The sequence below is a fragment of the Thermobia domestica genome, chromosome 17 (genome assembly GCF_964235325.1).
Source record: "Thermobia domestica chromosome 17, izTheDome1.hap1.1, whole genome shotgun sequence".
Lineage (NCBI taxonomy): Eukaryota > Metazoa > Arthropoda > Insecta > Zygentoma > Lepismatidae > Thermobia > Thermobia domestica.
In genome coordinates this window covers 130,605,115-130,618,668 of record NC_137470.1, presented here as the reverse complement: position 1 = coordinate 130,618,668, position 13,554 = coordinate 130,605,115, and the positions used below count along the sequence as shown (strand labels likewise).

The 13,554-nt window shown below is 37.4% G+C and overlaps 1 protein-coding gene across 1 annotated transcript in view; it reads right to left on the bottom strand.

Annotated features, from left to right (window-relative positions):
- LOC145674174 (uncharacterized) overlaps window positions 1-6,340 on the bottom strand; it is an 83,200-nt gene extending 76,860 nt beyond the window's left edge. Inside the window, exons 1-2 of the mRNA XM_081744007.1 lie at window positions 6,276-6,340; window positions 2,497-2,549 (exon numbers count right to left, since the gene is read on the bottom strand). Coding sequence (XP_081600133.1) covers window positions 2,497-2,549; window positions 6,276-6,340 — 118 coding nt within the window. The remainder of the gene's footprint in view (window positions 1-2,496; window positions 2,550-6,275) is intronic.
- Window positions 6,341-13,554: the final 7,214 nt, after the last annotated feature.

Genomic DNA, 13,554 nt, shown 5'->3' with positions numbered 1-13,554 from the left:
TATTCTGCCGAAAAGCTGTTACGCTTCTATCAAGGCGGTTTCACATCCTAGAAGCAACGTTTGTTTCTAAATCATTAAATTAAATGAAATTTTCCAGTTTTACGTCCCACGGTATGCTCTGTAGGCTAAGGGAGATTTTGATGATGATAATGAATGAAATGGTGGAATAAAAAGAGCAGGAGGAAAAGGGAGAACACCGAGAAAACCTACACACACGGTTCTTGTTCTCCACGAAACTCACTTGGCATGAGCCAGAATCAAGCCAGGAGCTCCACACACCAGAGGTGACTACTCTGCCACTGAGTCACATTTCTCAACCATATTAAAGACGAAGGGAGTGTTTTATGTCATTGCACTGATCACGATCTTCCAGGGTGTGAATGTTCACCAGCTGACATGTCCAGACCCCTGTGGGATGTCGTGCTGAGTTTAGATTGTAGACTAATAAACAGTTGTGTTTAGAAAGTAACCTTATAAGAAAAATACTAGCTGAACCTGCGCTCTCTACACAGCGCATCATTTACATATGAGCATGAATCTCCTTGTCATTCTTTACAACATCCGTGCATATCCCTTTACAGAAACAAGTGAAACACGCCTTTATAAAGAAAATCGGCAAGGGGCACCATAAAGGGGAGATTTTTTTCGATTATTTTTTTTCAGTCTCTCGCACCGTTTGCAAGATTGAGTCTATTTCCGGTTGGAATTTCTAATTCATGTATGATAAGTGTTTTTCTTCTTGCATGCAATATGTAATAAGCAATTACACACACAATTAATTATAATGTCATTGATATATAGTGTTCATTGAGCAGAACACTCCAAACAATAAAGATTCATCTTAGACTGGAGAAATGGTTATCCATCATTTTTCGTTATCGTTTGGGCATGAAACACACGACTCAGAGACATACTATTCCTGTATACAATTATGTGGTGTTGGAATGTATAGGTCGGAGGATATGACACTTAAAAAAAATCAACACTTCCAGTGTATCCCTAAAAGTGTAATAAAGAAACAACGGTCATGTTTTTTAAATATTCAATTAAAACTGGACAACCTACACAAAATTTAGAATCGACCAGTGAAAACGGCACATTTGTCGCACTTGTGGTTTTTGAGATCTCGTTGTCGAAAGGATTGGAGACAAACATATAAACCTAGCATTTTAATATATAGATCATAGTCATGAGTTCAAAAACATAGTGTCTAGTGGTATAAATCTCATTTAGGTGTAGTAAAATTGGATATTAGACCTTCGTGGGAATCAACTGCTCTGTTTACTTACAATATTTCAGTTTTCTAATGTTGTTGTTATCCCTAATTCCCTAATTATTATTATCGCCATACAATTTCTCGAATAATTCAATACACTTCAGGATTTTAGATTACTAAAGCTAATTCAAAAATGCCTCAAGTTTTATTTTTTTTACGACAAATGTAGCATTTTGTTTCATTTGATATATAGAACGAGGTGAAACAAAATATATTTTCGGACAGAGGAAAGAAATAAAGCTTCAAGCCTCGTCTTAGTTTAGGTATTGATCGCCAAGGGTACTGGGACTAATGCTATAAACTTCTGTATTCTGAAAAATGGGCACTTTTGTGGCAAGATTCGCCCATTCTAAGGTTTTAAACTTTCGCTCTTGATTATAAAAAATACTTTATACATTATAAAAGTAGTATACAGAGATTTGTATACATCCTATAAAAAGAAATTATCAACGAAATGCCTTACTATTGTCAAACAACATTTGTACTGTGTATACATTTATATTAATTACATAGACTGTCACGTCTTTTAATTACGTGACGTCCCAGCTTGGATTACGACGATGGGCAGACGCCAATAATTTGAGTATTCCAGCAGGGAATCGAACCCAGAACCACGCGAACATGAGTCGAACGCTCTAACCATTAGACTATGGAAAATTGCAACGCTCCAGAGGAGTCCCTCCTCAAGTTTTCACGCGGCTCGTATGTCAGACTTCGAGTTTCTTCAAAGAATGTCATCTGCTGTGAGATGTGGAAATGATCTCCATTGTATAATTGCTATTTCTATAGAGACAGCTAACAAAAAGCAAGGACAAACTGCCCAGAACAAGTTTTTGGAAAAAAAGAAGAAAGAAAGAAAGAAAGAAAATTAGATGAAAGGTACAGACACAACACTGATTTTTAGCCAGGAGGGCTCATATATCTCTACCACGTGTTGCAAAGACTAGTAAGGGAAGGTTCAGAGGACTAAATTCTTGGAAAATGAAATCTTTATCCGTATCCTGTACGTTGCCAAACGTAAACGGAAGTATATATTAAAATTGATCTGAGCCATTAAATCAAAAATAGAGACTTTGAAATTACAGTTATTGCTGTTGAGTCGGTAAGTGTGATATCTTGTTAAATATGCATGGAGAAATATCTACGTGTTATCTTATAGGGATTTTGAAACATTTGCAAGTGGGTAGACATCCCCTCAAAAGAGACAGGTATAAACTCACCTTGTGAGCGGAATTCAGATCCAGCCTCTTTTTCCTTTTGCTCTTTGTCTGCCCTGGAAAGTAGAAAAGAATCGCTGGAAGTGAGTAACACAAAAGAAGTTCAAAACCTTACATTTTCCTATAATATACACTGTCATGATTATTTTACGATTTCTTTTAAAGATTAGAACTGCTACTGAAATTTACTGGGCATAAACATCAAAATGGCTCTAAAATACATTTTAACAAATATTTATTTACTAAAACTACCTTATCCGGCTAGAAACTAGGAATTGCGATTTTAAGTCATTCCACATCACTTCAAACAACTGGACAACAAGCGTAACAACCTTTCATTCCATTGATACAATAAATAGTCAGCACCAGTAGACAGAAATAAATTATCTGCCTTCTATCTCCTCCTGATTTTTATCTAAAATACCATGTATAAAGTACATCAAATCAATTATAAAAAAAAATATAAAAATAATAATAATAATAAATAGAGACCGGAAAAATGAAATGAGATCTTTGAGTTTTACGTCCCACTTTTATGCCGGTTAGGCTAAAGGAGACGGTGATGATGAGTAATGAATAAAATGGTGGAATGAAGAAAGTGTAAGGAAACGGGAGAACCCCGAGAAAACCCACGCACACGGTATTTGTCCACCACAAGGTTCACTTGGCGGGAGCTGGGATCGAACCCGGGACCCCAAGCACAAGAGGTGAACGCTCTGCCACTGAGCCACCGCGGCCCCAATTGAGACCGGATGTTAGGCAAAATGCCTATTCTTTAATATTAAATATATGATCAAAAATAACGTTTTAAAGTTTATATGGGGGTTTTTAGTTTCAATTTAAGCTAATTTTATTTTGCCTATTTCACCCATTCCTGCCTAAATAATTGCTTCAGTGCCTAACGTTGCCTATTCTATGCATTTTCTTCAAAATAAGAATTTATTGGGGAAAATATATAATTTAGTATATCAAGAAAGGATTCTGCCTCTTCCGAGAAGTGTAAGTATTGTTTGTAGTAATGAGATGTCGTAAAACTTTGAACTGCTATGTGTACTGATAAGTGTATAGAATTTGGACTGTTACGTGTAGTGATAAAGTGCTGTAGAGTATGTATTTACTAAACATACATGGAATACATGTCAAGCTTCGTTTCTGTAAAAGAAGATATTAATAAACAGTTATGTTTCTATATTCTTTGAACACTATCTATGACATGAATTTATTTTTTAATTTTATTGAGTACTAGCTGAATATACCAATCCTTCGCATGGGGGCTCTGTTTGGAAGTCAATGCTTGTGGGAGTATCACCATTCATTTCAGCGAAAACTATGGATTTGACACTAATATCGGTCATTTTGGGCTATTTTTACATGTCTCGGTAAACGCTCTCCTTTGGCCCCCCTGGTTCGAACTTTAACAAAAACGCTGATATGTTTTGATGTATGTGATAGTAAAACGTATGCAATGTATTGTTACATTCGTAGAATATGTTAAGGTTATGTCTGTTATATTTGCATTTGAATTAACAGAACAGCAGAATAAAAATAAAATATAAGATCCGCACGAACTTATGCACCAACCCAATACTTCATTCATAAAACGAGACATGATTATTTCTGAATTAGAAACATATTTTTGCAGACTTAGCTTACTAGTTTCACATTCATTATACGCTCTTTGGATTAATCTAGTATAAGGAAAAGAACAGTCGTTCATGGAAATAAATTAAAAACTAATCTCTCTCCTGAAATGAAATTAAATGATATCTTTATGTCAGGGTTTGCCCAAGTGGGCCCAGGTCGAAAAGAGCCAGCGGGTTTTTTTCGGGTTGCACCCACCTGAAAAAACTCACCTGGGTTTTTGACCTTTCTGTTAGTATATTATTGGTACAACTAAGGTGAACAAATTGAATGTTATTTTTATCAGATTTTGAAATTCCTTTGGGCGAATTATATGCTTTCATGTTAAGGTAGTCAACAACATTCAACATAAGATCATCATAAAATTCTGAATGCACCAAATGAATGAATTAAAAAAAAAAAAAAAGAAAAAAGAAAAAGAAAAAAATCAGCTTCAGATAATTATAGAACAAATTAATATGTGGATTACGCTTATAGCCTATTTGAAGTAAAATAAGCAATTTTGTATTTTAGAAAATCCTTTCCGTGAATAGTGTGCTTCCTGACTCGGTGTCGCCGAGGGACATTATCCCTCATACGTTGACAGGTTTAAGATCATAGGTGCCAGTACTAACAGTAAATATGTAAATATATTAATAAAATAATTAGTATTATTTCTTACCTTTCACGGTAATAAAAGTATTCAGTAAAATTTGGTTTTCCAACAACAGTTCATTTCAGTCATTTGTTGCTACCCTTCAAATAAGCATTCTCTAGAATCAACACCAGCAATAGCGTAAAAATTCTTGTCAAAATTAAGACGCTTAATGCTCTGAGCTCCCAAGACTACGTAACGTTTACTATTTTAAGTGCTGAATTCAAACTTCAGTATTAATGGAAGTTTCGATGTACAGTAAAGCAAGCTGCATTTTCAAGGAAAACCCGTCGTGAAAGAAGTGTTCGGGAAATTTCCGCAGTTGAACCCACAAGGCATCGGAAGTGAATACTTCAACAATAAAACTATTTGTTTTATGCTGGAAGATATTTAATTTCATTTATGACATTTTGAAACATTTACTTTAATAAAATATGAATTATAGGCCTATCTTTGTTAATTGTTTTAAATTAATTTTCAGGAAAGAACCGTCCTGCAACAAGTGCTTTGGAAATTCCCGTAACTGAACGCACAAAGCATCGAAAGTGAACTTCAATAATAAAACCATTTATTTTACGTTGAAAAATATTTATTTCATGTAAGATATTTTGATGAATTATGTCTTAAATTAATACAGATATTTGGTATTCATATTTGGCGAACGTAGGAGGCTCCTGGGATGACTCGATCTACATTTGTTCGTTTGTGTGCCTGTGCCACACAATGTTCAACTTTTGGTCTTTTAAATTCCAGGATACAAGCTGGAGACACACTAAATTTTCTGTATAGATTTTTTCGGCATACCAACATAAAATTACAAAACGGCGGCCTTTCTTTCTTTCTTTTTTTTTTCAAAATAGCGGGTATCCACGGTACAAAGGGCAGATTTCGGTCTTTCAAGTAAAATTTTCAAAGTAGAAGCACGACAGATTAAATTACCTGTATATATTTCGGCGGCATAAAATTTTAAAATGGCGGCCATTATTCAAAATAGCGGGTATCCATATTACAGGGTGCAATTTTCGGACTTTTTAAGTTGAAATTTTGAGGGTAGAAGCACAGGACATTCTAAATTTGTTGTATAGATTTTTTCGGCTATCCAATATAAAATTTCAAAATGGCGGCCATCTTTTCAAAACAGCAGTGAATAGAAAATTGTTGCAAGTTGTGACAATGATAATCTTGAAATGTAAATCACATTTTAACATCTTTACCCCAAAGACATTGAAATATTTCGAAAAAACCCAATTAAATCCGAAAAACCCACATGAGCCCAGGTGGGTTGGGGTTTTTCAAAAATATCCGGGTTTTTTCAAACCCTGCTTTTGTATTGTCCTTACGCTAGAGTCGTACACACTAAAGGATCCTGGTGATAAATGCAAAAAAATCATTATAAATAAAAAACAGAGAAAGGACTCCCAGAAACCAACGAACACAATTCCGCGCAACACAATCTCAGAGGACCTAACATTGAATTAAGGAACCTCGAAAGAGAAGGTAGCGTTACCATTCAGCCAAATGTTTCTCCGCACCCGCACAACCATCCCAAGTACAGGGTGCGACAGCGTTCATAGCATAATTTGATTTGCGTAGTACAATGACGTACTGCATGAATGCGAGACAGCTCGTGCCGCATTCGTGTACTAATGAGCTGCCATTTCGAGTGTGACAGTGATATGGAGCGGTGGAGTGCACAGCATCGTGTCTTTGCTGTTGAAAGTTATTTCAAGAATAACGTCTATTCCAGCGTCTATTTCGGCAGCATTTCAACTTGGGAAGTCATGGGAAAGTTCCAGATGGACGGACCATTGTGAGGTGGGTACGTGCATTTCGAACAACAGGTTCTGTTTGCAATGGCAAACCAGGAGGAAGTGAAAGAACTGTGCGGACACCAGAAGCTGTGGAAAATGTTCGTGCTGCAATATTGCGTAGCCCAAAAAGATCTGCTAGTCGTCATTCGCAAACTGTGCATATGTCCGATCGCTCATTCAGGAGAATATTGCATGAAGATCTCCATTTTCACCCATATAAGCTGCAGATTGTTCAGGAAATTAGGTCTCGCGATTGGGTTTTACAAGAAACATTCTGCTTTACCATGCGTGATCTCCTTCGCCAAAATCCACAAATGTTGCACACCGTCCTGATGTCAGATGAAGCTCATTTCGAGTTATGTGGTTCAGTGAATAAACAGAATATGCGTTATTGGAGTGATGTAAACCCGCATGAACTGCACATCAATCCCTTGCACAGTTCCTGTGTCACAGTGTGGTGTGGAGTTGTTTCGTTTGGGATTATTGGCCCTTACTTCTTTGAGGATGGCAGCGGTGTGGCTGTAACTGTCACCAGTGAACGCTACCTAAAGATGCTGCAATATTTCGTTCTTCACACATTAGGTATGATCAATGGGATGTGGAACAATTATGGTTTCAACAAGACGGAGCGACCTCGCATACAGCCAGAATTTGCATGGATTTCTTGCGACAGACATTTCCAGGTAGAGTAATTTCCCGTTTTGGTGACATTTCCTGGCCGCCTCGCTCACCTGATCTTTCATGTGCAGACTTTTTCCTTTGGGGATACCTGAAGCAAGAACTTTTTCGAACTCGTTGTGCCACCATTCCTGAGTTGAAGGATCGCATCAAAACTGCCGTCGGCAATGTCCCAGGGAATACGTTACGCCGAGTTATGGAAAGCTTCCAACGCCTCCTAGATTAATGTGATGTGCAGAGGGGGCACCATTTGACAGGAGTCATATTCAAAAAAGTAATCCGCGCAATGCACAATGACTTACACATTAGTAAATGGCATATCTTTAGCTATTAATTGACATAAGAGGTAATAAATAAATTACAGTTACTACCTGATGGTGTGTTTTTAATATCCTACTATGAACGCTGCCGCACCCTGTATTTATCTATTTTGCAACATTTTGTTGTTGTACGGAAGTTTCTATTCCACGTGATTCATAATGAAAACACATGCAACCACTATGATGATGATGATGATTATATTTTCTCATTTATAAATTCCGAACCTCATGACTAAACTACATAGCAGACTACCCAGGCAATCACATGACAGGGAACACATCTAGTGAAGAGCTAAGTACTATAGCTAACCTGATCCTTACGAGGTTGGTACAACAGCACAGAATAGCTTACACAGAAACAGTATCGATTACTATCATTGTTAAACGAATAGTACCCTCTGAACGAAATGTAATCAACCGCCAGGCAGTTGGTGAGCACTCAAATTGTATATCCGTAGCCAAACTTCCTCTATAAAAACTGTTGCGTGAGTACCGTAGGATTCTAAAACATGTGTATTTGGATAGCACACATATTAGTTCCTATGTGAAGTCTTGACCCCACTACGGTAGGCCCTATAGTGTTGGGGCTATGGACCTTTAGTCTCGGTTCAGACGTGCAGAAAAGTCTGTTGCGGGCCCGCAACAGAAAACTCTGTTGCGGACCCGCGCGAGCCGGAAATACATTGGTTCTTATTATTCATGCAACACGTGCAGACTTTCCCGCACGACTCTGCTGCGGACCCGCAGCGGGCAAAAATTGAGTTGCGGGGACTGCTGGCTCGCAGCGAGTCCGCACAGCTGTTGCGGGTCGGAAAACCATTGCTGGCAATGAGGCAAGCCACACGTGCAAACTTTCCCGCGTCCGCAGAAATGGAAAGCGAAGAACTGAATGAAGAACTATTCATTAACGAAATACAAAAATATCACGAGATATGGAATTTAAAGTGCGAAATGTATAGAGATAGAAATAAAAAACGGGATGCATGGAATAAGGTGTGTGAAACCTTATGTGAGAAATTTAATGAAAAAAACAGAAGAAGAAAAAAAAACATTGGTATGTATTATTATTACTTTTCAATGTAAAAATCTAATATTCATGTAGTGTTTAAATTTGATTTCGTTTAGCGTCCCTTTCCAGCAGAGAGGCTATGAATACTTTTTTGTGATAACAATAGACAACAAATAAGCTTGGAGAAAAAGCCTTTATTGTTAATGCAGTTTCTTTGATGAGATTTCTTGTCACTCACTCCGGAATGAACCGACTGTTTATAACGTACGTTGCATTATACTTTAGGTCGAGGCAAGGTGAGGCGTTCGTCCCCCCCCCCCCCCAAGAGGAAATTGTACTTGGGAATATCGAAAACCCAATAGAACTTTTACATTAGTTGCAGCAAAAAATGAAACTATATTTGAAAAGTCGCTTATATTTGCCCCCCTTGAAAACCACAACATGGGCGCTCTTGGGTCGAGGTCACGTATTATATAGCTTCTGTGCTCAAAAGGGACGCTGAAGTCCAAAACAACCATCAACATAATAGCAGAACAGAAAAGAAAGAAAAAAAACCATCGTTTTTCGGCTGACAATTGTTGTCTTTATTTGTTAATGTACTAAATTAAAAAAAAAATAGAGCTAACACGAAAATTGTTGAACATCAGGGTACTCATGTATTTAAAAAATAAAAAAGCATGCTCGAGATGTAACAGAAATATTTTTGTTTCTCGTGCAATTGATAATATTGTGCACGTCGTTGCTATTCTAGAGATAACAACTGAATGTTTTCATACATAAAGAACAACTTAAACAAAGTTATCTTGCCATGGAACTCTACCTATGTCGCTTACAAAATAACCAGCCCATCTGTTTCTGCTTCCGTTTGCTGCGTTGTCTCCTTTTGGTGTGCTACACGTATTGGGGATTTCCTCAAAACCTTTTATCGTTAAATGTCACAATTATAAAAAATGTTTCCTTTTCCTCACCTTAGAAATGGATTATTCGGAAACACTAAATCCATTATTTTTATTTAAGAGTTTACATTAAGAATTTCACATCTCCAATCTAAGCGAGTCCTATACTTTCTCAATATATAACGGGAAATGTCACTGCTATAGGAATGAAATTAAATCCTTGAGTTTTACGTCGCACGATTATACCGGGTAGGTAAAGGAAATAATGATGATAAATGAATGAAATGGTGGAATGAATAAAGTGGGAGGAAACGGGAGAACCCCGAGAAAACTCACGCACACTTCTCGCACCACAAAGCCCACTTGACGCAAGCTGGGATCGAACCAGAGATGAACACACTATCACTGAGCCACCGGATTCCACTACTATAGAAATCCTCCATCTCCCCTCTAAGAGAAAATTTTCAAAAACGCTGAAACCTGTGCTCCATTATTTTTAATATGAGTTTATATGCCGAATTTTACATCTCTAACTGAAGCGAATCCTCACATTCGGTAATTTGTGAATAAAGGGAAATTTTACTATTATTGAAACGCCCCCTCTTGAGCGGGATATTCGGGAAGTCTCAAATAAATGTCTTATTTTTAATTTAAAGCCACTAACTATGTCAAAAAAATCGAAATTAGTCACGCAATTGTTAAACTACGCCAGTGGCCGCTAATAACGTCTGAAAATGTCTATGAATAGGTCTCCGAATGTTTAACTTTCTGTGCTCTTACAAACGATAATTAGTTAACATAATTAACTTATCTTAATGTAACAGCCAGACCTCCTCCGTGGCTAAACGGTTAGCGTACCCGCCTTTGGCGTGGGAGGCGGGGTTCGATTCTCGTCGGGAGCTCATGTGGTTCGGATTCCACGTTAATCAGTAGGTCCACGTCTCATATAGCCTCGCTGCTGAACGGGACGTAAAACTCAAAATCAACTCATTAATGTAACAACCAACATTTCAATTGGTGGTATCGCAAGTCTCATGAAAGTATCTTCTGCTTTAATTTTATCACTTATTTTTGATAAGAGTTCATGAAATGAAGTGATGCTCATGCGAAAATAATTAAAGGTCTTTTCTTCGTCATTGCGCAAATCAATAAACATCGAAGAAAATTCACCTTTAAGCAGTCGTGAGCTTACGTACGGATGAACCCAGTATCGTCTCTGTTTTCTCCTTAGGATTTTTACTGGGTAAGTATACAAAAACAGCACGTTTTCTTCTTTCAATTTCCATCTTCATTCAACTGCAGCTAAAAATAAAATGAGCTGTTTTCTGTGTCTATGTGAAGTGGTTGGGCTGAGACGCCCGCACGGGTCTGCTGCGAGTCTGTTGCGGGCCCGCAACAGACTTTTCTGCACGTCTGAACCGAGCCTTAGAGTTCCTTTTTCAGGTTTTCGGCAGCGTATAACTCCGAAGTGACGGATTTCTGCATCCAAGTTGGTCTAGAGATTTTGTCTTATTTTGGTGTCAGGAATCACCTCCCAAATGTTGTTGGTGTTATTCTTAAACACTCTGTAGGCTATATGCATAATAGCGCAAGAAAAACAAAATGGCGGAAGAACTGCAGTCAGGGACATGATAGGGAAGGATCTAGAACACAGGTCCCTATTATAAAACTAATGAAATATATTTTACGTACCTCGATTTGGTTCCTTATTTTTTTCTGTCTTCTAGTTTTTGGATTTCTTTATCGTTGGAATATATTACCGAAACTAAGAACGCTAAACTTCAATCTTTGAAGAGTCCACTGCTATGTTTGTTTACTTAGACACTTAGTTTCTTTTAGTGTTCTATTTCTTGATTCTATTTTGTTTGTGTGGGTTTACATTTTTTTTTTTTAGCATACAGTGTGGTATTCTATCTTTGAAATTCATTTGTTCGCAATGGGTATATTTTTTGTATTGTCTCATGTTCCTGATGTTTCTGATTAGTATTGTTTTTTACGGCAAGTTGGGTGATTCACGACCAAATAAATTATTTGAAATTATTAACCAAAATTCCACTTACATTGAAGGATTTCTTCGGCATTATTCGAGCAGACAGTTCTCCCAAATTTTTACACATTTGTTATATTTTCAGATTAGCCTAGAGCTTTGTAATTCTTTTTTTCAGAGCATTCACTAAATGAGGAGCTCCATTACTATTTGCAGATTGACTTTAGGAGGACTCAGTAAGCAGTGTAGGGATAAAAACAACACAATATAAAATACGAACCGACCTGTGCTAGGTGGCCACTAAAAACCAAGAATGCTATCTATCCGAGACAGAAAGGAGCGTAGCAGGCGGGCTCGAGTGTTAGCGCGGGAGTGCGTCCATAGGAAGCAGGCGCGTCAGCGACGGGGAACATACGCATAAAGAAGGATAGAGGAAGAATACCTTATATACAAAACTTTCACTGACACGTAAAATTTATTTCAGTATGCTGTGCACTGACAGTAATTCTTATATTCACACTCTCATTGCTTCACGAAAAATGTTTCTCATCGTATTTTACCTATAAATTTTCTATCTGGTAGAACCGTCTGCTCGAGTGAACCCATTTCTTCTAACATATATTCTAAAATAGTATACGTTGGGGTGTGTGAGAGCCTCTGCACCCCACTGTTGCTTTATAATGTAGATTACACTGTTCGACAAAATTCAACTTCAAAAAACTTCTCTGCATGAAAGCAGGTGTTCTTTATAGTTTTCGAGCTGCTGAAAACAAATCTGATCTTAATTTTGGTCCAGCACTCTCAAATTTTGAAATAATGTTAGTTATAGTAGATTTTGATTAAAATTTTAAGAAAATCGCAGAAAGGCAGGTTTGAAGCCTTTCTGCTCCTTTCCTAACTATCCCAGAATAACAAATGATACCTCCTTGGAAAGGGCATGGAACACACATTCCAACGGTAAACATGTATTACCCATCGCGTTCAATGTGTAGAAAAAGAAGAAAAATATTGAAAAACTGGGAAAAACTTTTTTTTAAAGAAATTTCGAGAAGTTCGTAACACTAACAGTCATGCTACGCAAACATAAGCTCAGTAACCCATATCCCATACATTCAGGTATGCTATATTAAAAACTCAAAGAGATATCTCAAACACAAGGGGAGTAAAACAGTGTGAAAATAATTTTAAAAGGAAGGAAAATTTAATATTTGGAGAAATTGAAAAAAGTTTACAACACTTACACTTGCAATGCTCACACATAAGCTCAGTAACACACATCCAATACATTCATTATATTAAAGGAGTCATAGAGATTGCTGTTTACTAGGCGAGAAAAAAGTTGGTTAACTCGAGCAAAGAAATATATGTACAATATGAATTTTCACATTCTGATACAGAAATATATATGTGACCAAACAACACTACATATGATTCACCTAGTTCATTGTTTTGTGTTTGACCTTCTTCCTGTGGGTGTCTTCGGTGTCCCTAACCAATCCCCAACAATAGTCCGCAAGCATATTCGGTTTTCATCCACTTTGGTAACGTCTTTCTATTGCTGCTATTGTTTGGTGAAACTTTCCGCCATTCTCATCATTTACGTCGCCGGGATTCGGTGGAAAGAAGTCTAGATGACTGTGTAGAAAGTGAATTTTCAGCGACATGTTGTATGCATGCTTTCTCTAATTACTCAACAAGTTGTCCACGAGTGTTTTTGTAGTTCTCATCCTTTGTCTTGCCTAAGAAACCGGAACACACATTCTTGAATGATACCCAACACTGCAGCTCAAGAAGTCTAAGTGCTGCATCAAAGTTATGGTCTCGCATTAGATCTCTTATCTGGGTGTCGAGAAACACACCAGCCTTCACTTTGTTAGCGCTGAGATTCGGAAATTTAGTGTCAAATACTAAAATCCAGCTCCACTCTTGTCCATTCCAACCACAAAAGATTTCATAAGGCCAAGTTTTACATGGAGTGGAGGGAGATATATGTCTTCAGATTTAACTATAGAGGGGTTGCAACATTCCAAATACATACTTGCATTGTACTGCGTCGTGGTCATTATTTTCTATGGTAGTGACTAT